The sequence below is a fragment of the Bombus bifarius genome, unplaced genomic scaffold (assembly GCF_011952205.1).
Source record: "Bombus bifarius isolate JDL3187 unplaced genomic scaffold, Bbif_JDL3187 scf7180000008239, whole genome shotgun sequence".
In the NCBI taxonomy this organism is placed as follows: Eukaryota; Metazoa; Arthropoda; class Insecta; order Hymenoptera; family Apidae; genus Bombus; species Bombus bifarius.
In genome coordinates this window covers 1,035,846-1,060,093 of record NW_022884533.1, presented here as the reverse complement: position 1 = coordinate 1,060,093, position 24,248 = coordinate 1,035,846, and the positions used below count along the sequence as shown (strand labels likewise).

The following is a 24,248-nucleotide window of genomic DNA, read 5'->3' as shown; positions in this document are numbered from 1 at the left end:
TAAAGTATGAACGTTGTTTAAATCTTATTATTATTAAATTAGATGTCATAGAAGCACTATAAATTTAAAAAAGAACATAAAAATTTTATTATGGTCCATAATATCAGGTATAGCAATTACACGTATGAAATATTAGAATATTTGTACGGTAAAATACACACACACACGCATATATATATATATGTATATATATACATATATATATATATATATGCTACATAATTATGTAAATAATATTGGAGTTCTCCGCTCTTTTTTATCCAATTAGTTCAATGATTATTCATTTTATGTATATACTCTCTGATAAATAATTTCAATTGCAGTACATGTTTTCTCCACGATTTTTTTGCAATATTTTAAAATAAAAGAATACGTCGTATATATTTTTTAACCATTGCACAAAAACTAATACATAGGCTTTGATGAATGTTGGACGGATTATATTATTGTAACATTAAACAACCATCATGGTTAATGAAGAAAATGCTTAATAAGCGAATTTATGATTCGTTAAAATAGTATGTACACTAATATCATAAAACTACTAAAATGTTACAGTAGTATATATTACATAAATATTTTAGTTACACAGTCTCGATTGAAAATGCCAAAATGCTAAAATAGACTGATTGAAAGCAAACTGAACCTCAATGAAGTTCAACATATACAATATAAAATCGATGTCTATTGTAGTAAGTAACAAAACGAGTTTACTATATGTTTCACTGCTTATAGCTATCCAATTTTCATTTGCGCGTTATACAATTGTCACGGTAATTAAAGTGATGAGATTATGCACTTATTTGTCAAGTGTGACAAGATTAGAAAATACTGAATTCAGTCTGAGAGATAAAATTATTTTTTCGATCATTGATCGATGAAATCATCAGCAACTTGTTTATCTTTCGTAGAATAGCTTGTGAAAATGAATATTGAATACAAGTTAAACAAGGAATAAATCACCGTAACACTATGCAGCAGAAATTAAATAACCATCAGATTATTCTTCTTATATGCTCAAAAGAAAGATATAGTCTATATCACAGAAACGGAATCATCCGTTTCTTCGGCAGTCTTTTTATCGTCGCTATTACTGTTAGCCTGTTCATTAGAGACTAGAGACACGTCCTTTGGAAGGACCAAGGATTCTTCTCCGATCGGCGCTGCAGCCTCGACTAGATTTTCAACGGACGCTGCTACCGTTGATTCGTCTTGGCAGAAACTCCTACGCAGGGACTGTTGAGTTCGCGTAGTCCCTCTCCTAATGCTACTACGAAGTAAATTAGCCACATCGGCCGCAGTTAAATTCGAACTGCTCGATGAAGTCATACAAGGTCGACGAGGTCTTTCGAGCGTCGAATGCGTTCTTTCTATCGAGCGTTCTACCACACCAATTCTTGTTGATCTATCTATCGTATTAGGTCTATGTCTTTCGGTAGCATTACTTTGAGTGTTTGAATTGATGTTTTCGTTTCTTGCTTCAGTTATATGAATTGTTACATCTTGGGTTTGCCTACTTTGATTCATTTCTACAAGTACAGTGGCGTAATCAGGAGGTGGAGGTTGTAGCGCCGGTCTCTGTCTCGGAGTACTGCTCTCACCGAGCACGTTCGCTATTCGACGTACACTTCTTCGAAAACTTTGCCGCAACATCTTTGCTATTCTCGCTCCCGTTGCTGTAGTGTAACTCGGAGGAGGTGTATATTTTGGCGGTGGATCTTCAAATGGTACTTCTGTCGTTGTATGTACGATACCATTGCCGTGAATGCTGGTACTCATATCGTTTCCAGTATGCGTTTGCGCATCTCGTGGGTCATCAGGCTCCAAAGATGGTCGATACAATAATTGAATTCTCTGTGAAATTAAAATTTTTTGAAAATCACATATATTAATTATAAATAAGTTCAAAATAAAAATTTCTTTCTATGTATGAGAACAGTGGATGTAAGACATATACACGATTAGAAAACTTACACCATTACATTGTTCACAGTGATTTATATTAACTTCCACTTGATTGTTCTAATGTTAGCACAAACAAAAATTGATGTCAAATGTATATTAGTATGTTAAAATGGAAAGTAAAAAATATTATTTAATAATTATTATACTAGTTTGTTAAAATTGTATCGAATTCTCACATCAAAAATATCGGGTGGACCGTTGTTCAAGTATCGACATGTTTGTATAATCGCCACTGCCGGTATCGTCAATATTGGTACTAATTGAATTGTAGCTCCGAGTTGTTTTGCCCAAACTGTCCAGTACTCTCTAGCGGTACGTCGGTAAGAATAAAGTTCTCGAAATCCAGCATTTTTAAATGCTGTAATGCTAAGTACCTATTGGATTTAAATCAATAACTTGCTTACGATATTACTACCTTTTTTTTAAGGTATAAATATTTTGATAGAAACATACCATAAGAATAACAGGCAGTATAACGTTCCACGTGAATGAGAGAAGAGGACCAGCCCAGTGTCTGAGACATCGACCAGTTGGAGGAAACAACTCGGCTACTACCGCTTCACCACTATGTGGACGTCCGCGTACTGCGAATACAGCACCAACTTGCACCAAGTATAAGATCATTATCCACCATGTACCACCAATTGTGTAGTCTAGATAATATACGACGTGTATGCCCAACTATAAACAAATGATTAAATTTCTGTAAGACATACAAAATCTACTTTTACTGTTGTTTAAGGATAACTACATTGTAAAAGTCATAGATACGCGCATTTTCTTCAATATTTATATTAATAATTTGCTTTAATATTGCGGCTATTTATGACGTTAGAGATGGCGTAGAGATACTAGTTTTTATATCTTTCACTTGAATATCTAAAAACAATGCATTGTCTTTAACATATCCAGAATATCGAGTTAAAGTTGTATGCGGGATAAACATATAGATCCCAGCTTCTTTATTCATGTCTTCAGAATTCGATTTATCTTGCCCTATAGCTTTAACAATTTTTTTTATATCGTTTGCTGGATTTTCTTGATTTCTCAATGTAGCTGTTGCTCTAAGGACACAAGGCCAATCCAACAATGGATCCCATTTTCCGGTTTCAACTTGTAGGCATCCGATAATATGTCGATCTTTCCACTGTCCTATACCATTTAGAAATAGCTTCATTCTCAAAGTATATCCATATTCTTTATTTAAAAATTTTGGACTATAAAGAACGCAGTCATTTTCTTTTGCTTCGGTCATTTTTTCTTTATAACGGTCAATTCTCCATAAAAGACGACCATTAGTTGAATATTGTTCAAAACATTCCTGTTTACATGGACACTCGACGAATTCCGGAATATTTAATTTTGAATTATCCGTAATCAATTCCTCCAGATACTTTAGATTTTCTTTCATTTGAAACTTCAACCCTTTAATATTACTTTTCTGGCTAGTTGAGGTTTCTGATTGCCGCTCTATTTCTTCTTCTAAATTTTTTATTTTCTCAATTATATATTTTTGTTGATCCACTAATTCCTTCGAATTCTTACACCTCATTTCTAATTCTAATTTAAGATCGTGAATTGATTGCTGTTGTTCTTGCCATATGTTATTTATGTGTACGTTCTCTTTTGTTACGAAAGCTTTTAGATCATTTAATTCTATGTACCAATCACCAAGTACTTTATTATGCTTACTTTGTTCATTAGTCAATTCACTGTGTAAAAGTTTCAGTTGTTCCGAGATACGTTGAAAACTTAAGCTGGTGCGCTGTTCCATGTTGTCGCTAGTTACTTCTAAATCATTTAATCTTTGATTTAACGTTGTATTATATTGATAACATACTTTTGTCGTTTCCGCAACTTGAAACCGGAAGGAATTAATCAATTCTTGTTGAGAGTTCAATAACTTTAAACATTGAGACATATTATCCTGGAGAATTTTGCGTTCTTTTTCCTCGTGGTTTATTACAGAACGAAGCAATCTTAGAGCAGAGAACACTTTACTTCTCCATAAAGAATCTTGAACTTCCTTCATTTCATTATTCTCTTTCGTAAAATTTCTGCATGTTTTTCGATGATCTTCCATATTTTTTCGAGGTACGTAAACTCCACATTTGAAAGAACATTCTTCTAAAACCGATCCGCAATGTTTCACGTGATCGTATAGATATTTCTCCTCGAAAAAATCGTTACAAAAGTAACAAGGTACGCTCCGCCGTACTATAGAATTGACTCGATTACTCATTTTCTGAAACGTACGGTGACTCCAACGATACTGATGAAATACTTTAATCATTTCAGTGCTTGGAGTGATAATCGTTATCTGTATAAATAGAATATTACATGGTCTGTCTGATAAGAAGAGAATTTTAAATCCTCTTGAACGGTTGAACAGAACAGCGATTTAATTTACTTTTAGTAGTGACGATATAATCATACATTAACAAATATTATTTTATTGAAATTTACTCCAATTTCCAGTTCGAAATATTGCACAAATATATTGGAAAATTAAAAATTACCAAGTAAATGTAAATAATTATATTTACCTCGGTAGCCATGGGTAAGCCTAGTATATAAGCACAAGCACAACTGAAGAATGTAATAGTAGTTTCCCATAACTTCATCATTTTTGCATTAATTGCCATAATACCAGTTATTACACAATGCCATATTGCCAGCTATAATAACGAAACTTTTGTATCTTCGATTTTGGTTTATCATATATTTTGAATCGCATACCTGTTGAGCTATTCCAAATAGGATAAGAATAAAATAGAAAAGAACTGCCCAGAATGGTGACACTTGTTCAGTGCCTAGTAACGCTAACGTTGCAGGAACCAATTCAGTCGAAAATCTCAAGGCTTGATAACCAGATTCAACACTAAAGTCCGCACCGGGGCGAGTTACACGTTCTCCAACAATAAACGACGCATGTGCCATAAATCTTTCTGGTGTACTGCTATATCCCGGTGGTGCCGGCTGGTTCACAGGTCGCATAAACATATACGACGATATTCTTTCTGAAACAGAAATTTATTTATTACGCTTAAATTTTGAGATCTTCATTTGAGTTGATAATGAGCTGTTGTTTGCTTACCAAATGAGCTAGGTATGTAAATATATCCATGATGTCGCAAAACTTGCACGCAAGTATTTGCCAGAAAAGCTGCGAGAAGTAGAACTGCGAGAGTTAACACGATCACTAGACTCGTGTCTCGTTGTAATAGATGTTTGTGCTTATTATGAGCAGCTATCTAGAAGAACAATAATATCCTCAAGTAAAGATTCCATTAGTCAAATGCATCACAGTACGTCGTAATTACCTGCATAGCAGCTGCACCAAGTAATCCCCAAGTGAGGAAAACCTCGATGGATGCTGCTACCCACGATTTGCCATTAATGAAAAACTCAGTCCACACAGTGGCAGGAAAAAGTTGATGTACAGAGCCTGGTGGCGTGAGGCCAAGTAATTTCGTACAAAGAACTAATGTACCAAATACAGGCACCAACGTAAAAACATATACTACTTTGCCATAAGATCTCAGACCTGAAACAATTATTAAATATTAGAAGAAAACAATAATGAAAACAGATATGTATATCGTTTAATAAAATCATGAAATACCTTTGCTTAATGATACGAACACGATCATCCATACAACAGCTAAATTGAAAGCCACTTGAAACTTTAACGTTACGACACCGGGATCTGATTCGTTTAAATGATTTCTTTGCAAGACAACTCCGCTAAAATAATCTGGTACTGTCTCATATAATTTATGCAAATTACTATTATTCTGTGTAGGTTTATCTTCTCTGTACAAGGAAAACGGTTCTGCCCATCGGTACTTATCCTGCTTCGTTATAAATGAATCTCTAGAAAAGATTATAAAAATATTCTCTCATTATTATTGGTCTTTCTTAAAATGAAAAATTTATCGTAAGAAATTTTATCAGAAAATTTATCAAAATTATGAATAAATGAAAAACAGGAAACAAATCAACACACCTAAAGTAGACGAACATCCAGGACACACCAACGATACTGTAGATACCGATGAATGCTTGTGCAATTAGAAGAGCTATACCAACGCCCTGAAAGAGGGGTGAAATCTTCCACATATCCACGGATCCAGCCGCCAATCTTTGACCGAGACACACGTGCAACGTCAAAAGTGGAATACCCAATACCAAAGATAAAATCAGGAACTGTACAATGAAATTTGCTGAAAGAAAAAGACAATTAAAGATGCGATGATAATGGATAAAATTGAATAGTAGTTTACACAAGTATTTATGTAATAGCAATTTCTACACTCACCTCCAAATTGTACACTAAGAATAGAAAATCTACTTATATTAAAAAGACCAAGGGTGCAACTAAGACACGCCAAGGCTGGACTAAGAGCATGTGGCCATTTTCCCAATGGATTAGCATCCTCGTCCTCATCCTCTCCTCTATCCTCATCCCTATCAACGTCTCTCTGTCTGTCACATATTCTAAACAAACACATTGTTCCGTAAAAAAAAAAAAATGAAATCAAAAGAGAACAAGAAAGTAACCAATACTATTGCATCCGTTTAACTTCCTCCGTATATAATAAACAAAGTATTAAAAAGGTAAGAAATTAATTAAAGAATTACAGCGCATCGCCTGAGAGGTAGATAGTTAAACGAAATAGTATACTGCACAAGTAATGGTTACAATGTTAAATATACCACAGCATGGCTGACAGCTGCTGATAAGAGTATGTAAAACAATCATGTTAAAGGTCGTATCGATTTGTCGTAAAACTGGGTCGGACGTAATTGTATCTTATTTGTCGCTCTTGCCGAAGAAAATTCACGGTCGATCGAGACTGCGTTGCGACAAATGAAAGCCTATATTAGGATTTAATCGTGAGACATCGAATACGAGATTTATATTACAGAGTATTTGCATTCGTATACTGTCACTTTTAAACCTTATATACCGTAATGTTAACTGTACTTCTATATCATTTGGCCATTGTACAATAAACTGTGAAATACGGGTACGAGTTAAGCGTAGAGAAGAAAAGAAGAAAATAAAGAAACAACAATTTATAATAAGTAGGAGCTACGATTGTTGCCAGCATCGATAAAAGATCGAGAATCATCAATGTACCGTTATCACGGAATAGAGAGATGAATACCTAAAAGAAACCGAACATTCCTACTGGGTTTCGACTTAAAGACACAACTCGACCTTGTTTTGCGTGAGGAATACGAAGGAGTTGGTATGTCTGTGCCACCTTCATTGCACCAATCTCGCAATTCTCCTGACGTTTTAGACGACTATTCGTGAATTATTCATATACGTATGAATACGAGGATTGTCTCGATTCTGGTTAACGAATGCTTATTACCACGTTGTCTTGTCGTTCGTTCGATCAAGATTGAAACTCCTTTCAATACCAATCGATCGTTTTCGACCATTCTTACGTTCGTCTAAAACGAATATAAAATTTTTATAATTGTTCCATAAGCGACAAAATAGCCCGTTCCGATTACTATTCTGTAAATGATTAACGTTAAAGGCGTAGAAATACATTTAGACTGACTTTAACATTATATAACTGATCGCTTTGAATGCTGAAAATTTGAAAACTAGTCACGAACTTTCGAATCCTGAAACTCTAATGGTAGAGAAAAGCAAGGTTAAAATGTTCTATCGATTAATCAATAAACTGACCACTTCTAATGACCACGATATCTTTAGTGGCGTGTCCAAATAATATAGAAGATTAGAAACACGCAAACAGTAGCTTGGGCACGATCATTGCGTCAGGCTAAATTTACCACTCGATGGAAATAGCGCAAAATTGTGTTTCTTTGACTATAAAAATTCCAGAGAAAAACAATGTTAGAATTAGATATTTGTGCTTCTAACGATTGTTGCCAATCGCGTATATTACAGCGTACGTACAATGAAATCGTGGGAACGACGGAGATCTTGTGCTCTGAGTAAGCTTTCAGCGTAATACGTACACTAATAGTGTATACTATACTGCGGATACCCGTATTATTAAACCTTCCCGACAAAAACGGTTAGTGAAACACGTTTAGCTTCGGCAAATAGCTGCATCAAGTACGTAGGATAGTAATAGTATGTTTCAAAACGATTCGTAATTGATCAGTGACAAACTTGATACTGAACTAATATTATTATTATTATTATACGAGTCGTTTTCTTTTGAAACGATCGTTGTCTTTCCATCTAAATGTTTTTCTCTAAAAGCTAATTATGATCAGTTTCGGAGCCTTGATAATAAAACTGTCTAGCTTCAGGGACTTAACTTGATTTCTCAAGGGAAACAACTCATCGATGATCGGTACAATTCCTCTTGGCTCAATCTATAAAAGGTTAAATTTGTCACTGAAGCAAATTAAATATCGTTACGGTGGTTAGATATAATTTATAACTTAAAAGTTGCTAGGTAACACCATCGTAAAGATCGTCGAACGACTGTTTATCTACGTAATTAATCGGATAATCGTAACAAATCGGTATAAGAAACTCTTACAATCGTAGAATATACCTGATACGATGTCTACGTTGACTACAGTAAAAGTATTGGCGACAAATCGTTGGATCGTGGTTCATCATGAATACATGTTACGCCAATGATGTCGATGACCGTTCGTTTCCACGGAGTTGAGATCGATTTTCCTCTTCGCTCAGTCGCCTTTATTATTCTATCCTCTTTCTTCAAACGCCGTTCTACCAGTAACGATTGATACATATAATGAAACTAAGTTTCATGACAAATTTTCGATCGACCGATTTCCCAAGATTAACAAATTTCGAAGAAATAATTACACGATATCAGAAAATCGTGTATTAAATTTCACAGTCGTTCAAGGTTTCAACGCTCTGTATTTAACGAGGTAAGAACAATCGAATTTCAAAACTGTGCCTTCTCGGCGTCACGGGGTCTCGCTTTTGAGAAACGATTTTACGGTTTCGTTCGTCTTCTACTATTCTCTCGATGTGAAGATAGTTTGTTGGCCTGTTTTCACATTCACGCAAAGCACCGTGTTTGTTCCTTTATTTTTTTCCAGTTTGTGCGTTCCTTTGTGTTCGTAAGATATTCTTCACGCACCGTTGTTTTATGTTCGAAACGTTTGGTCAGTGATTCAGTAATATTAATCGTGTCATGCGGTATGCAATTTATTTAATCGGCGAAGTGTAAGGTGAAACGTATTCGTTTCGCAAAGTATTCTCCAAATATTTTCAACTTCACTTTGTAGATCAGGCGTTCTGACGTAATCGATTGATATTATGTTTTAAACGCACTGCACTGCTGTTGATTTTACGCGCGATAATCGATCAAAGAACCGTGTTGATTTTCGATCGTTCGTTTCTTTTAACGAAAATGCCAAAAGTTTTCGGTCCATCTATCACAAAGTTGCAGGTGTAATAGCGCCGCTGATTCAAATCACTTTCGTTTGATCGTCCCTTCGGGTAAAAAATGACCGGAGTCTCTTAAAAGAGCAACAGATCTCGTCTATTACAGAATTTTTGTAAACAAGCATTCGAAAAGTTTACCGAGGCATATGGCTTCTTGGTACGACGATCGATTCTACAACTAAGGCAACCAGCGCTTACCGGGATTTGCCAACTAATACGACGCTTCGGGCAAAACCCTTGAAAGATATAGTCATCGTTTCGTATGTGTTCATTGATATCCTTCGTTTCTCTGAATTTCTCCACGAGGCTATGTATATACGAAAACGACATTCGTATTAATTATCACAGGTATGACATCATGGGACATTTTTTCAAAATAAAATTCTTTTGCTGTGATTAACGCACAGTTTAGAAAATCGCAAAAAATTTGTATCTCTGTAGAAACATCCTTTGATCTTTGATACGAATACGAAATGGAATGTAGTTAGTCGATAGCGTTTCGTACATATACCACGGCATTCGGAGTAAACTTGTCTCTTTGTGCGAATTATCGATCAGTAGTAAAACGCCACGAAAGAAGCAATGCAACATCGACATTTACTATCGTCGTTACTTTTAATTTCTCCAATCTCTTTCGTTTTTAAGATACGCATGAAGGTAAGGTGCGCAAGGTAAAAAGCGTTCGAAAGAAATTACCGACACCGCGTAACAGTACACAAAACTGATACACAAACAACCGATATAGGAACCAGTTAGTACGACGTCGTTATCTTTGATGAACACTGAGGAACAAATTGTCGCATTACCGCGATCAAACTTCCAAAGATTCCACGATCATTCGTGCTTCCAACGACTTGCTATACTGAATACGCTATTCCCGGTGAACCGTATGTATGTACGTGGGATCCCTCCGAAGCCAATGTATAACTGTACTTGGTTAGAGTCACGTGACGAACAAGGTAGATGAACGCACGTGCATATTTACGCTTGCGTGCTTGATCATTCGTCAAAATAATCAAAATTACGATCGATCGTCGTCAATCGCTTATTGGCATTTAACACGTCGATATTCGTCTTCCATAAAGAGGAAAACCTTTACAAGCAGAAATCTTCAACTTTGAGCACGAAACACGCTTATATACTGATCGTTACATACATGTCGTTGAATATAAATAGGAAGAGAACAACTCGCGATACGGATGATCATTATATGTAGTTACTAGTAGATTAACTCTTTCGTTCCACGTAACTTCGATCGTCCTACTCCATCGAATAACGATATCCTATTTTATTGAACGATCGTTCGATGGCATTCTCAGGTGTCACACGCAATAGAATCTAAACAATCGAAATTACATTATTTTTTCAAGAAAGCGTCGAATTGTTAGAACTATGGGAAAACAATCGCCGATAAAATACGACCGTTCCCGTTAAAAGAACATTTCACAATTGACATTCGCAAGTCAAGTTTCGGCCAGTATTTCACATTCATTGTATGTATGTATCCTACCAGGCACGTACGCAATTGCATTCAACATAGTACAAACAATGACAATGAGTAGGAAGGTGAACCGAAGCGAAAGAAGTCACGCACTGTGGCTACTACATGACGCGGTAGAGAAATGAAAAAAAGAGAGCGGAGAAAGAGAAAAGGAAGGTTACGTGTTTAGTCTGATAACGTTATCTTTTTCCAGCACGAGAATGTCGTGAAAAGAACTACATTGTATTCGAACTATCGTAGAACTTCCAGCTTCTAATTGTCTAGCATCGTTTCAAAATCATGCGTATATTCTAACCGTATTTCTTCTAACTTTCTCCGAATACTCCATGCTACAGTTATCGCATGATAAATGTAACAAGTACGTGTTTGTTCTCTTATTTATTGTTCTAATTAGCTGTTTCGATAGTTTTACCTTCGAAAAAACAAGTTTTTCAAACTTCTCAAAGAAATGAAAGATACAAAGCAAACACGAGGGAAACCGGTTACCCATACGCTCGTTAACCGCATCTAAGAAAAAGGTAGGTCTTTCTGATTTCTACGACAGATATCATAAAAAGGCCAACTAATTTTATATATATATCGAATCTTCCCATTATGATAAAAAGTTTCATACGTTCTTTCTTCGTTCCCTGACTTTTACGTTCGTTGCGAAGATACGAAATGTCTCCGATAGTAGTTGGCACCGTTGTTACGTACATGTACTTGATGTCTGTTTGTCAAGTATATTTGTATAAACACCTCACTTGGGAAGTAATCAATAAGAGGAGATATCGGTGGTATACGTGCAGGTTAATGTAATATCCAAGCGGAACACACATCCTTTTATTTCTATAAATCTATGAAACTTTTGTTATATAATCAGCTATAATAATAATTAATAATCATACCGTGTTTAATCTTTCTTTTCGTGCGTCTTAATAATCAGATCTCGGATGAGTTTAACGAAACCAGTCAGTTATAAAATTTTAAGGAAAATAACACAATTATAGCACCGATATACCGTTAAGGGAACTACACCAGGCAGTACCGTTGACCTGGAGCTGCGATATTCCTATGCTACCACTGACCCAAAAACAACATTCATTGTTTAAGAATCAATACAATTACACGTAACACTCTGCATTAGCACGCAAGAATGTACGTATTTACACTCTACCGAATGTATTAATGTCCCTTGAATCTTATTCTCCAAATAATTCGTACATTTAAATATATTTTGAACAGGTGGCGAAAGCCCTCGTTAAGAATCGGTAAAATGTGATTAATATAGAAAGGCGAGGATGTAAAGATAAATACATCGCGTGTCGCCGTAAACGAAATAAATATCGTTTAAAATAAATATGCTAGTAAGTGGAATATTAATGGGAGAGGTATTTATTTAAGAGCATCACGAACAGTCACGGTCCAGAAATCATTCGTTCCTTTGAACCCTCTCGATTCTTAATTTATTAAGTCCATAAATGAAATTAATAAACCAACAGGAAATATGCTTCAGTGACGGAAAAATCGCATCGTGAACTTTGGTAAGTCCGTTAAAACAACCAGCGAAACTCTGATCTGTTTTCTTGTTCAATTGCATACGTGCGTTCTAACCATCGAATTACAGGAGAAAGTGGCCAGGTTAAATTACAATGGTTTCGTAAATGTTAGAGTACGGATCGAGTATGTATGTATGAGTATCGGATTAAATTGATCTATTTGTCGATCAATTGTCAAACCTACATCAACGCAAAGCTGATATAACTCTGTGGATGGAAAAAATGAAATTGTTGCGGTTGAAGCACGAATCTCTGAAAACAGTGAAATCTTCTCACGTGGAACAGACACTAGCAAGGAAGTTCTCTCGACTTTTTCCCAAAAGATCATGTTCGACGACATTAGAATGTCGACATTAGAATAGTGGATTGCGCAACAGGTTGCGCGGTTCATCGACGGTGAAACAATCTGTGCGCGATCGAGATCATTGGCCTTTATAAACCCGACTAAATAGCATGCAACGGCTAGTAATATTTTTTTCAGCAAGAACTAATTACAAGTAATTCAAATTTTGAAATTCTCCGTCGTTTCTCGACGACTCCGTGCTTTAAGAGCGAAGAAGAGCGAAATATAAAAGAAAAACCATCTTAAGATTATAACGCTACACGAGAAACAAAATCGATTGTCCGCGGTGTATGTAGCAAGAAAATTAATTAAACGACATACGTGAAAGAAAATAAGATCTATTTGTTAGGCTCTTACCGTAACGCGTTTCATCGAGCGCATGCATTCGTGACGAAACTGTAAAGCATGCGCACGTTTAAACAGTACACAGGACAACGAACAATTATCGCAACTTTCGTCGTTGACCATTCCTGACATGCACCGCGTGCGTGTTCTAGATCTCCAAGTTACACATTTAATCACAATTAATCATAAAATGAAAGAATTCGTCGGTTGCTTAATTCTCAACGCACAACACATTAGACGCCGTAATATGAAGGAAACGAGTCAGAATTGCTTGCAACGTCATACGACAAGCATCGATTCGACGATCTCGTTGCTGATAAACGAACGAACGTTGCTACTTTCCAGGTGAAACTAGATAAAAGTAAATGATGTACAATAAAGATATTCATAGAAATCTATATACATAGAAATAATTTCTCGAGTTACTTTTCTACTATTCTGTCCACGAAGTGTACCGGTGGTTTGCGTAAGAAGGATCTAAAGCGCAAGTACTGTCAAGCATGGATGAGTAACGACCAACAACTAACTCGTTAAGCGAATTCTCGTTTCCGGTGAGTGTGGCAATAAGATTGAACAAACGAGAATGAAAGATGCGGTTCGTGGATTTAGCAAGCATCTAGAACGGCATAGTTTACTGTCCTTAATATTAACCTCGGAAAATACAATATTAAAAATAAGAAACAGAGCATTAGTAACTTTATGTTGCAAGTTTTGATCTATAATTCGAGACGTGTGATCTATCGAATATTTTCCTGGGTCCTAACGGTTTCTATCGTTGACGTGGTAAAACTTCAACGAGTAATAGCAAGAAAGGGAAATCTCACCGTCTGGAAGCGATGCGTTGCGGACTTGTCGCCGTGCTAGAAGGTGGACTCGTAGAAGCACCGCCAAAAGAGCTGGAACATGTCGTGATTCCTGAAGCAGTTGTATCACTGCCCGTAGTCGACGATAAAACGCTGCTTTGCCTCGAAGTAATGTCGCGGCTTCGCGTTCTTTGCGATCGACTTGCTCTAAATTGTCTTCCGCCTCTCCGCGATGGCACTACATTTGAATTATTCGAGTTTCTTACAGGAGCGCTGGATGGCCTAAGGAGGGTGCCGGAAGTACCGTTTGTTTGGGCAGCTAATATCTCTGGAGCAATTAAAGCGATATCTGGCAAAGAATTTGGCGCGGATACGACAGTTCCGTGGCAACTGTTCAAATCGATGTTTCGTTGTCGTTCAGTTTCTTCCGGTAATCTCAAATGACGCAAACGTCTCATCGAAGCCCGTACCCAAGAATTAACAAGCGTAGGATTGTCACGTGTTTCGCGATCGATGGTTTCGTTGCTCGCGTTGCAACGTACATTTTCATCTTGATTATTGCCGTTACAGTCGGACGGCGGATCGGAAGTTAACCATCGCGAACCACCGACCACTAGGGACTTTACTGTCCCGGAGACAGACATCGCGACACTGCAGCCCGCCTCGGTAGCACGATGCTCGCGACCGCGCCTGCGTCTTGCGTTTTCACTGGTGGGGGATGCATTCCCTCCTTCGGTGTTCTCCTGAACCGCGTCAACCACACCGGGTGCTAACGACTCCGTAGCCCGCGGACATTCTACTTCCTCTAACCACGACCAATCTACTTCCGAACATTCTGAACATCCGTCCTCTTGATCCTCTCCATTCGTTTCCAATCCTTCCTCCGTTGAACAACTGTAGACAATCACAATTTTTAGTTTATCGTTTCCCCTGTTTATCTTAGGATTATTACGTATCTTAATTTAAGAGAGAATATAAATTATACTTTAAGAATATAAATTGTTCTTCCTGGCTTTGTTAGGCGTGCTACCTAGATATCTTATAGATGATAAGAAAATACTATATACCTTAGGAAGACACATCCGAGGCACAAGCCATATGGAGAAAGTTTTAAACCAAACCTTTGTCTCTCAGGCGTGGCTACACGTGCCACTTTAAAGATCTATTCAATGTCGACTTGAATCCACGCTTCTCGCACACAACTCGTGCCATTACTTCCGGCTAGTCACTGTGTTGTCTGACGGAGAATCTCTTTGGATATTCGAAACGAAATTACGCGCCTACGAGCATGTATTTATATCGTTCCTCGTAATCTCTGTAAAAGCAACCTATCCTCCATCTATATGAATCACATTACTGATTTCAATTTAACCCAGGAATTTAACATATTACGTTTCTTTATGAAATCGATGGAAATCAACAGCGTTATAACACCTTGCATTTTGAAGATTAAAAAGAAGATTTAACTACACTCTAGAAACTAGAGTAAACTAACGGAAGACCCTCTGACCCTTCACCTTTACTTCTACTCTTAAAAATATAACTTACGAAACGTTTTCTACTCCAATGAACTCGACGTAAGTCGGACCTATTTTTATTTATATTCTTATACAAGCACTGTTACACGAGCTAAACAAAAGTCTTTTAAACTTCACGATAAATATTAACCATATCTGAAGAATTCAGCTCAATTAAGAACTGGAATATTTGTGAATAAACTCGCTACTAAATAATTATCGTATATATTATTAACGTTAACAACGATGTCACATTTCCTGCTCCTAATAGCTGACGGTTCATTACCTGTGAAGAAGACTGAAAACAAGTGGTAAAATTGTCGTACCTCGAAATAAAGCTGGATTGCCGATGAATGCCATTGGAAGTTGATGACGCGTAATTATATCCTCTTAAACTAGTTGACCTATCGAACCGAGAAAATGTATCCTGTGCTGCATTTTTGAGTGTAGTTCCTTCCGTCCAAGATTTACGATGTGTATGCTGAAATGATCTTCTTTTAGCTGTTCGTACAAACGTTTGTTCTTCGGAATGATTTTCAACCACATTAATGCTACTCGCTCCAAGCTCATAATCAACAGGATCGGATCTAGGTTTCCTCGAAATACTTTCAGAAGGGTTGCCCGAACATAATTCAAAAGCTGAATCATTTAAATCCGTGTCTGCTTTCCAGCAGTTTAGTGCTTGTGAGGCACTTTTACCATTGTAATTCAATAAATCTTCGTTTTTTATGGTACGAGAGGTTAATAGGATCAGTCCATGTGAATGTATAACTTGGTCATAACGGTTACATTTCGCTTCAGCTGGATCATCGTTGTCATCGTGTTCTGTGAGAAAATTGAAAGCATCGTTGATCTCCTGTGCCTCGAACGTATCGTCTTCGAGCTTTTCACTGGAATAATGTCCGTCTTTGTTATCCGATGAACTTCCATAATCAACCGTGTCTTGATGCTCCTCATTAATGTCGGAACAAGTCTTTCTTATAACTGGTTCTAAGTTCCTGGTAATGTCACGAACCCTTTTTATCGTATCGGATGAAACGACATCGATTCTTTTACGAATCGGCACCACTTGATCGTGACCTAACGTGACTAATACATCACCGTTGTCATTTATGCATTGTACTTGTTCTTGCTTCCTGGTTAATGACAATGCTTGTTCTAACTTCGGTAGGCACACATCGAGAAGATGTTCTTGCTCGTCAGGCGATGATTCTTGAATCGATACTCGTGGTACACAACTATCGTTTCCAAGATCGATCAAATCACCATCTTCGCTCGAAGTCATTCTGTAATGGTTAACTACTGCAACGAGAAAATGAACGTTTATCTGTAGTAGGGTAACAATCCTGTGCATTCTTTTAAATGTTTAAATTTCTACGATCAGGCTAACTTAATCCCTTGAACAAAGTAGACCGATACTTTTTCGTTTCAAATGTCTAAACCTCTCCTGCGTTCGCTTCACTTGGAAACCAAGTACATATATATCCGTCATTTTATCTCGATGCGATGAAAACTGATTCTAAAACCACTCTTTTATGTAGAGATTTATTACACAAATTACTATCTTTAGCTCTTTGTGTAAACCGTAGAATATGCTACGACAGACTCACTATTTTGGAAATATTGGACAACGTTATGAAATATCCATATAGCTGACATGATTTAAAACAATAACTGATTGAAATGGATGTTTAACCTTACGGTATAAAGAAACACGTATGAATGCCGGGCCGTTGAGGAAAATAAGTTACAGCTTCACCCACGGTGTTATATTATTAGGAATCATTAACGATGTAATGCTAAAGACAATTTGCCAACTCCGATTATTTATAAACTAATCCTACTACCACAGTACTAACGTGATTGTGATAAAAATGAAGAAATAAACATATGAATCATTCCTCATACCTACCAAAATACGCACACAATATCAATCAAAAGTATTATCGACACAAATTCATAAAGTTTTATTATTATTTAGTAACATTTCATCTAAAACGACTCGATTGTCGTATCAATTATCATCCATTAGCATCTATTGTCGACTGATAATAGTTCAAATTATTATCTGGTATTATCTAGTAGGTGAAAAAGTAAGTAAGAACTGGTAACCGATATAAATTAAAAATTTGACTACGTACATCATATCAGAGTTGGTAAAAAATATGATTCGTTCATTAATTGATTCATATCCTTTAGTACTCGGGAACGGAAGAACACAGAAACATTTCTGTAATATTACTCTTCCGAACGACGCCTGTCCCTTTACAAAACTCGTAGAGAAATACTAGTAACAGAAAGAATAAATTGTAATACTTTTTGTACTTTTTAACATTTTCAACAATTTTTACACTTCTATATATTTTAATAGTGGATGCATGATTGGAAAAGTCAAAAGGAAGCTATCGATCGATATTGTCGGAAAACTATCGATCTAAAAGCTGTGACTGGAATCGACTGGAACGACTGTCACGGTCGATACTTTAGGACAAGCCCGTTGCCAGCACACTTGTCCAGGTAACAGGTAACCAGTAACCGGACCTTCTCAGCTGGCTACGGCTCTATATAACTCATTCGTGAATCATGAACCAGGACAACAACTTCAGAATGCTTTTATAGAGTTTCAAACTAATCAATATCCTAAAAACAATACTATAGCCAAATAATCTAATTCATTTTCCTTATTCACGTACTCGCACAATATTATTTTTCTATGAAGAAATTTTATTTTACATGAAACATATATTTAATATGTTCTTCTATGTGTGTGTTTGTGTGATACTTGCTTTTATACATAGAGACATCTACATAGCCTGTAATACTTGTACAATATTTATTTGATTCTCCTCGATAAAATACCAATAATAAAGTGTACAAGCAATAGTTAATAATCAAAAATAAATAAACTGACAAAATGATGACAAATGATCTACTCGTTTTGTCGTTTGTATAAGAGTAGTTTCATTTTTCTTATAAATATGGTTAAGCTAGTACACTAATGATATCCTCTATTACATACAAACGTAATAGCTGTCAATGTTTGAAGGCCAACTACATATTCATAAAAACAGCTACATGATTTTAAGATTTAGCACATGTGACATTTTTTTTTATCATATTTGTAGTTTTTCTATTTTTTAATTTACTAAATACTAAATACATATAATTTAATAAATCAAGTTTAAAAGTAATCGTGATTGAAGTCTTGTAAAGTAAAATATTGAATATTTTTCATATCTTGTAAATTTTATGTAAATTTTCGCAAAGGATATCCGAAAATTAAAATCCTAGAATTTTCAGTATAGCTGTTCGCAAAAGATATAACATTGCAAACGTTGATAAACGATTTCATTTCTTCTTGTAAATTTTTGTTATTTAATCAATTATTTATTAAACAATAAAATGAGATGTATATTACAAGTACATCTCTTACTTACGTCATTTTATAATATATAGAAATTTATATGTATATTTCAAACAAATGAAAGCTGTCGATGTTTTTTTAAAATATAGCAATGCTCTAGAATTTGTAAACCGATCATAACTGAGGATAACGCCATCTAAAAATATTATAAGCTTATTTAGCCCAAAGCGCGCCTATTAGAACAAAAAAAAATAAATTCTATATGTTCTATTATACAGCTTCTCTTATACACTCATTATATTATAAATTCGGAATAGTCGTTATTACTTCGAAATCACACACATTTGCGCTTAGTTTAATATTTTCTATCAAATTTTGCCCAGTTATTTAGATTCATCTAAAAATGGTATTATGTCTAATTATATTATTCATTATGGTTTTATGATCTTGCTTTTTAAATGATAATTCAATTAATTTATTAATCTAAACTTCGAATTTTCACTTTTATTAGAACTTTCTTTTTATCTGTATTTGAAAGATCTATGAACACTTGAGTCACCAAATTTGATCATGCAATTCTTTTTAAATAAGATCAAGATCAGTTTTACACTTATTATTATCCGTTATTCTTGGTACTGGTTACGTCGGCCCTCGAAAAACCAAACAGAGCACTGACATGATTTCAATAGCACAGTTGCAGCAAACTCAACATTCATTGTTGATTTCAGCGATTTTGAAAAGTATCTATTAGTCTTTTCACTTCCTTTCGTAATCCAGGAATTTAAGCATATTATTCACTACAATACGCCACGTAGATGATATGAAAGAAACAAATACTTTACGTTATCCGCGTAAGGCGTAAGGCACGCACTGAAGAAAGAACGAACGTCGGCAAGGAGAGTCCGATGCGTGCATTCACCAATTCACTGCCGATCTTCGACATGTCGGTGTGTGCGTGCCTGCCTGCTTACCCATCGGAAAGAGAATACATATTCAGACTGAATGGTAGATAGAAAGGGAAGCAAGAGGACAGAGACAGTAGTGACAGGGTGAAAAAGAGTAGGCGATTCAAAGAGAACAAGTATGTACATATATACAGGCGAAAGCAGCAGGCGAACTATAAGATATGCCGACCAACGATACTTGCTAATCTTGAGTACATCAAATATAGCCATATACATTCTAGTTTGCGTTATTATTATTTCCAAAACACTCAGGTATTGGTGGTCGTTAATTAATTAATTTTTATTTACTGATCACGCATTCGATTAACATAGAAGTCAATATATACAGCTATGTGTATTCAAATGAGATAATTTTTTTACACTTAGTGTACCATACCACGCATTTATCGTTTTCGATTTTGGAAGACTTCTTGTAATTTTCTTTCCAATAATTCTGAATCTAAACGATGTTTACAAAGAAACTGCCGTTCTAAAAAGAGAACTGGGATTTCATATTTGTACAGTTCCAAATATCGTTCATTCCCAGGCGTAGTAATATCAACTTCTTGCAATTGATAACGACCAGAAAAACGCAACTGCAATTCATTTTTTAAAATATCACAAAGTGGACAAGGATGTTTTGTATATAATGTTAATATTGGTGGAGAAGACATTGTATGATACCTATAGAACGAAAGAAAAATTATATTCCTTCAAAGATAATTATTCTTACTTTATTTTTAATATTATTTATTTATCGTAACAATATGATATAAAAAATAAATTGTACAGATATAAAAATTGTATATCTTTGTGCATAGTAAAAAGAAATAAAAATATTCTTTACAACTATTATATAAAATATTGCATAACATTAAACAACTATTACCACATAATTATATATCACATTTCATAGGCATATGAAACTTCTTCCATTATAAACTTACAATTTTTCAATTAAAATTGATGAGGCCCCACCACCTCCATTGCAGATAGATGCAATACCCTTCTCTCCAGCTTTTAAAGCGTGTACTAAATGTACTACAAGACGAGCTCCAGACATACTAAAATTTTTAATGTTTGCAATTTAAATTTTTATTCATGTTTACAAAAATAACCAAATACTTACCCAATAGGATGACCAAGAGACACAGCACCACCATGAATATTTACTGTATTTGGATCCAGATCAAGTAATTTTTGATTTGCGATTACAACAACACTAAAAGCTTCATTAATCTCCCAGAGAGCTATATCATTCTTATTAAGTCCAGTTTTTTCTAACAGCTAAATGTACCATATATTATACAATTTTTACAATAATTCAATATATACCATAACCATGATATAATAATTTACATCATCAAAATTTTATTAAGCATTCTGTTATATATGTCGTAAGAAGTTTACCTTAGATATACCAAAAGATGGTGCAGTTGGAAAATCAATGGGGTCAGTTGCAGCATCTTGAAATGCAATAACTCGTGCTAAAGGTTTCAAATTCATTTTTTGTGCAACCACTGTAGTTGTTAGGATTAATGCAGCAGCTCCATCGTTTAAAGTTGATGCATTTCCAGCAGTTACTGTACCATTTTCCTTCTGCAATAAATAAAGTCAAATTATTATTTGAAATTTGTATTAGTAATTCTCAATTAATTTAATCTTGTACCTGAAAAACTGTATTCAATTTACCAAATTTATCAAAATTAACTTTTTTATATTCTTCGTCTTCGTTAAATACTATATCAGGATTGCCTCTTTTTTGAGGCACAGGAACAGGAACAAGTTCATCTTGAAAGATTTTATTTGCATATGCTGTAGCACTACGTTTGTAACTATTAACAGCATACCTATCTTGCTCATCACGCGTAATATTTAATTTTTTGGCAGTATTTTCTGCACAATTTCCCATATGAAACTTATTATAAACATCAGTTAAACCATCAAATACAATACCATCCTATTAAATTACAAATAATCAATATGAAGATTAATAAATTACAACTTTTTTCAAAAAGGCACAAAAACATTTATTTTTTACACATTAAATATAGCATTTATTATACCTCAAGTTTTATACCACCATACTTAATTTCCCCTCGTGGTAGATAAAATGGTACATTAGACATTGATTCCATACCACCAGCTAGAACAATTTCTTGATGCCCGCATTGTAATGACTGAGAAGCAAGCATAATGCTTTTCATACCACTTGCACACACTTTGTTAACTGTTGTGCATATTGTCGACTTAGGAAGACCTGATTTAAAAATTTATCAATATATATATTGATATTATAATTTAGAACAAATAAAATAATAGTACAAAAAAACCTGCAAACAGCGTAGCTTGCCTTGCTGGAGCTTGACCTAAGGAAGCTTGACAAACATTTCCCATATATACTTCTGTAACTTTATCTTTGGAAATTCCAGCACGTTCAATTGCTGCCTGTTATAATTTATAATTATGTTTTATACATATGTCTACAGCAATTCATTATCACTTTAGTAAATATAAAATTGATATTTACTTTTATAGTTATGGCTCCAAGTTTTGGTGCAGCTAAACTTGATAATCCTCCAAGAAATGATCCCATAGGGGTTCTAGTTGCACTAACTATAACGACATCATTTAGTTTTACTTTAGAACTATATGAACGTAAGGTCATGAGAGGAATCTAAACAAAAAAAAGTATGGCTAAACAATAAAAAAGAATTTTTCATAAAAATAAATTTTTGTAAATTACATGTACATAAGTTAAGCATATTAAGATACATTATTATAATACATTATTAAGATACATTATTATTTATAAGACACAATTAAAAATAATAAAACATATATATTATAATGAAATAGTGCAATAATTCTTGTTTAATTCTTATTTAAAAATATATATATCGAAAATTAATTTTATTTTACAATAAACAATTTATGAACGACTTACTTTGTTTATGTTCTTTAATAGCAACATTGTGACAAAAAATTTAATAACCTGCGATTGTTATACTACATAAACTGATACACAAGATTAAACTATCTTGACTTCTCAGTGATTAATCTTATGTTCCAACTAATCACTATATAAAAGTAGCAATATTTGCATCCAAATCCATGGTTTCTTTATATCTCATTAATTATAATTAAATTAATTGCATACATATAATTTATTTATACTTTGAGTTTGCTATAAATATAAACTTTTATTTGTATAGATTTGTGACTTCTTTAATTTGTATTATGGATATATTTTTAAAAGTTTGTACAAAATACGGACACCCTAATAAAGACGGTCCTGAAATATTGCACATGCGCAGGAATGTAACCTTTTACTTATATTTCCTTACTTTGTATTAGCTTATCTATATTACTATTATATAAACAGATCTGAGCACTGGCTAAGGAAAACTGCTCGAAAATTGAGTCCTGAAAAATTAACATAGAAGACATGAAAATTCTCGTTCTTGCGAGACAAACAGAGATCAGTAGAACGAATAACTTCCGCTCCCCCATTTTTGTCCTCCATGTTGATTTTTCACGACCTAATTTTCGGATGGTCTCTTCTATACTTTCAATATATAAGTATCAAGACCATGCACATATGCATATATCCATGGTCGAAATTTGTTTATTGGATTGATTGTAGTCTATATAGTATAACGTGATTATTACATCAAATCAGTATTTCTGTAATAACAATGAAGCTTTCAACATAAAATACATACATAATCATTTTATGTCTACATAATAAATCGAGAAAAGATGAGATTCGACGCTCCATTTAAGTTTTGCGTTAAGTGACTAATGGCAAATGCGTTGTCCTTTAGACTAAATGTACACGAGCGACATCTTACCGTGCGACGGTAAATATAGACCTTCCGCGCGGTGCTGCATGGACATCCGTAACACCTATAGTTAGATGTCTGAGTAGGATCGGTAGACAGTAGGAATAGGATTTATGCCTCGCTTAGTGTCTAAACCAAGTTTGGAACAAATTTTAATATATGATTGAGTTTTGTATGATAATATTGATAATAGTGTTTCTCAAAGATTTGGCAAGCCGACGAAGTCTGGACGTGACTTTTGATATTGGTATGTTATCTCTGTAATGCATTGTTTTAACAATCATATAAATATAACATTTTTTGATGTTTCAAAATTGTTAAATTGTTCGTAAATTGTTACTAATTTACACAAGTTTATAGAATTTACATAAATTATACAGAAATTGTGCCTTTCGATTAAACATTTCAAATACCAAATAACATCTAAATAGTACAAATATATAGCGATTTGTACAATCACTCTAGGTTTGAAAAAACAATTTTTAACTTTTATTGTAAAGAAGTAATGAATTATATTTGGTTGAAACTGTCTTCCTTGCACACCAACTTCCGTTGTGTTTTCCCACTTTTTCTTCTCCTACCTTTGATTACGTCGTTTTCAAACGTGATAAACGCAATCTTTACCTTAGAGGATGCAAAATGATTGACTTT

General features: G+C 34.7%; 2 protein-coding genes across 9 annotated transcripts; both read right to left on the bottom strand.

Moving 5' to 3' along the window:
• Positions 1-63: 63 nt before the first annotated feature.
• Positions 64-19,723, bottom strand: LOC117211551. 4 transcript variants are annotated; one of them, XM_033455545.1, is made up of 14 exons: positions 19,417-19,723; positions 15,771-16,746; positions 13,949-14,821; positions 6,287-6,465; positions 5,975-6,191; positions 5,591-5,841; positions 5,289-5,512; positions 5,063-5,219; positions 4,705-4,985; positions 4,512-4,643; positions 2,419-2,646; positions 2,142-2,339; positions 1,975-2,022; positions 64-1,854 (listed from the first exon to the last, which is right to left on the bottom strand). In XM_033455545.1, exons 2-14 carry the CDS (start codon positions 16,727-16,729, stop codon positions 1,036-1,038), a joined length of 4,566 nt encoding a protein of 1,521 aa, XP_033311436.1. In that variant the 5' UTR covers positions 16,730-16,746; positions 19,417-19,723; the 3' UTR covers positions 64-1,035. The 4 variants fall into 4 exon arrangements, with proteins under 4 accessions (XP_033311436.1, XP_033311437.1, XP_033311434.1 ...); XM_033455546.1 differs by lacking the exons at positions 1,975-2,022; positions 19,417-19,723 and adding an exon at positions 2,816-4,135 and having other exon boundaries at positions 15,771-16,978; XM_033455543.1 differs by lacking the exon at positions 19,417-19,723 and having other exon boundaries at positions 15,771-16,798.
• Positions 19,724-20,026: 303 nt separating this feature from the next.
• Positions 20,027-23,280, bottom strand: LOC117211556 (acetyl-CoA acetyltransferase, mitochondrial). 5 transcript variants are annotated; one of them, XM_033455557.1, is made up of 9 exons: positions 23,100-23,280; positions 22,283-22,368; positions 22,086-22,200; positions 21,819-22,012; positions 21,422-21,712; positions 21,163-21,351; positions 20,882-21,039; positions 20,700-20,816; positions 20,027-20,436 (listed from the first exon to the last, which is right to left on the bottom strand). In XM_033455557.1, the coding sequence occupies exons 1-9, from the start codon at positions 23,263-23,265 to the stop codon at positions 20,157-20,159; spliced, it is 1,596 nt and encodes a 531-aa protein (XP_033311448.1). In that variant the 5' UTR covers positions 23,266-23,280; the 3' UTR covers positions 20,027-20,156. The 5 variants fall into 5 exon arrangements, with proteins under 5 accessions (XP_033311448.1, XP_033311449.1, XP_033311450.1 ...); XM_033455558.1 differs by lacking the exon at positions 23,100-23,280 and adding an exon at positions 22,700-22,898 and having other exon boundaries at positions 22,283-22,429; XM_033455559.1 differs by lacking the exon at positions 23,100-23,280 and adding an exon at positions 22,700-22,897.
• Between the last annotated feature and the right edge of the window lie 968 nt (positions 23,281-24,248).

What these genes read in the sequence shown, in the direction of transcription:
- LOC117211551 (XM_033455546.1), bottom strand. Translation starts at nt 16,798, where the DNA reads ATGCACAGGATTGTTACCCTACTACAGATAAACGTTCATTTTCTCGTT. An exon ending in CAATCCAGCTTTATTTCGAG is followed by an intron (nt 14,822 to 15,770) that starts GTACGACAATTT and finishes GATTGTCTACAG; the next exon opens with TTGTTCAACGGAGGAAGGAT. An exon ending in GTCCACCCGATATTTTTGAT is followed by an intron (nt 1,855 to 2,141) that starts GTGAGAATTCGA and finishes TTAATTTCACAG; the next exon opens with AGAATTCAATTATTGTATCG.
- LOC117211556 (XM_033455557.1), bottom strand. Translation starts at nt 23,265, where the DNA reads ATGGGGGAGCGGAAGTTATTCGTTCTACTGATCTCTGTTTGTCTCGCA. An exon ending in GCAAGCTACGCTGTTTGCAG is followed by an intron (nt 22,013 to 22,085) that starts GTTTTTTTGTAC and finishes TTTTTAAATCAG; the next exon opens with GTCTTCCTAAGTCGACAATA. An exon ending in TCTCTTGGTCATCCTATTGG is followed by an intron (nt 20,817 to 20,881) that starts GTAAGTATTTGG and finishes TAAAAATTTTAG; the next exon opens with TATGTCTGGAGCTCGTCTTG.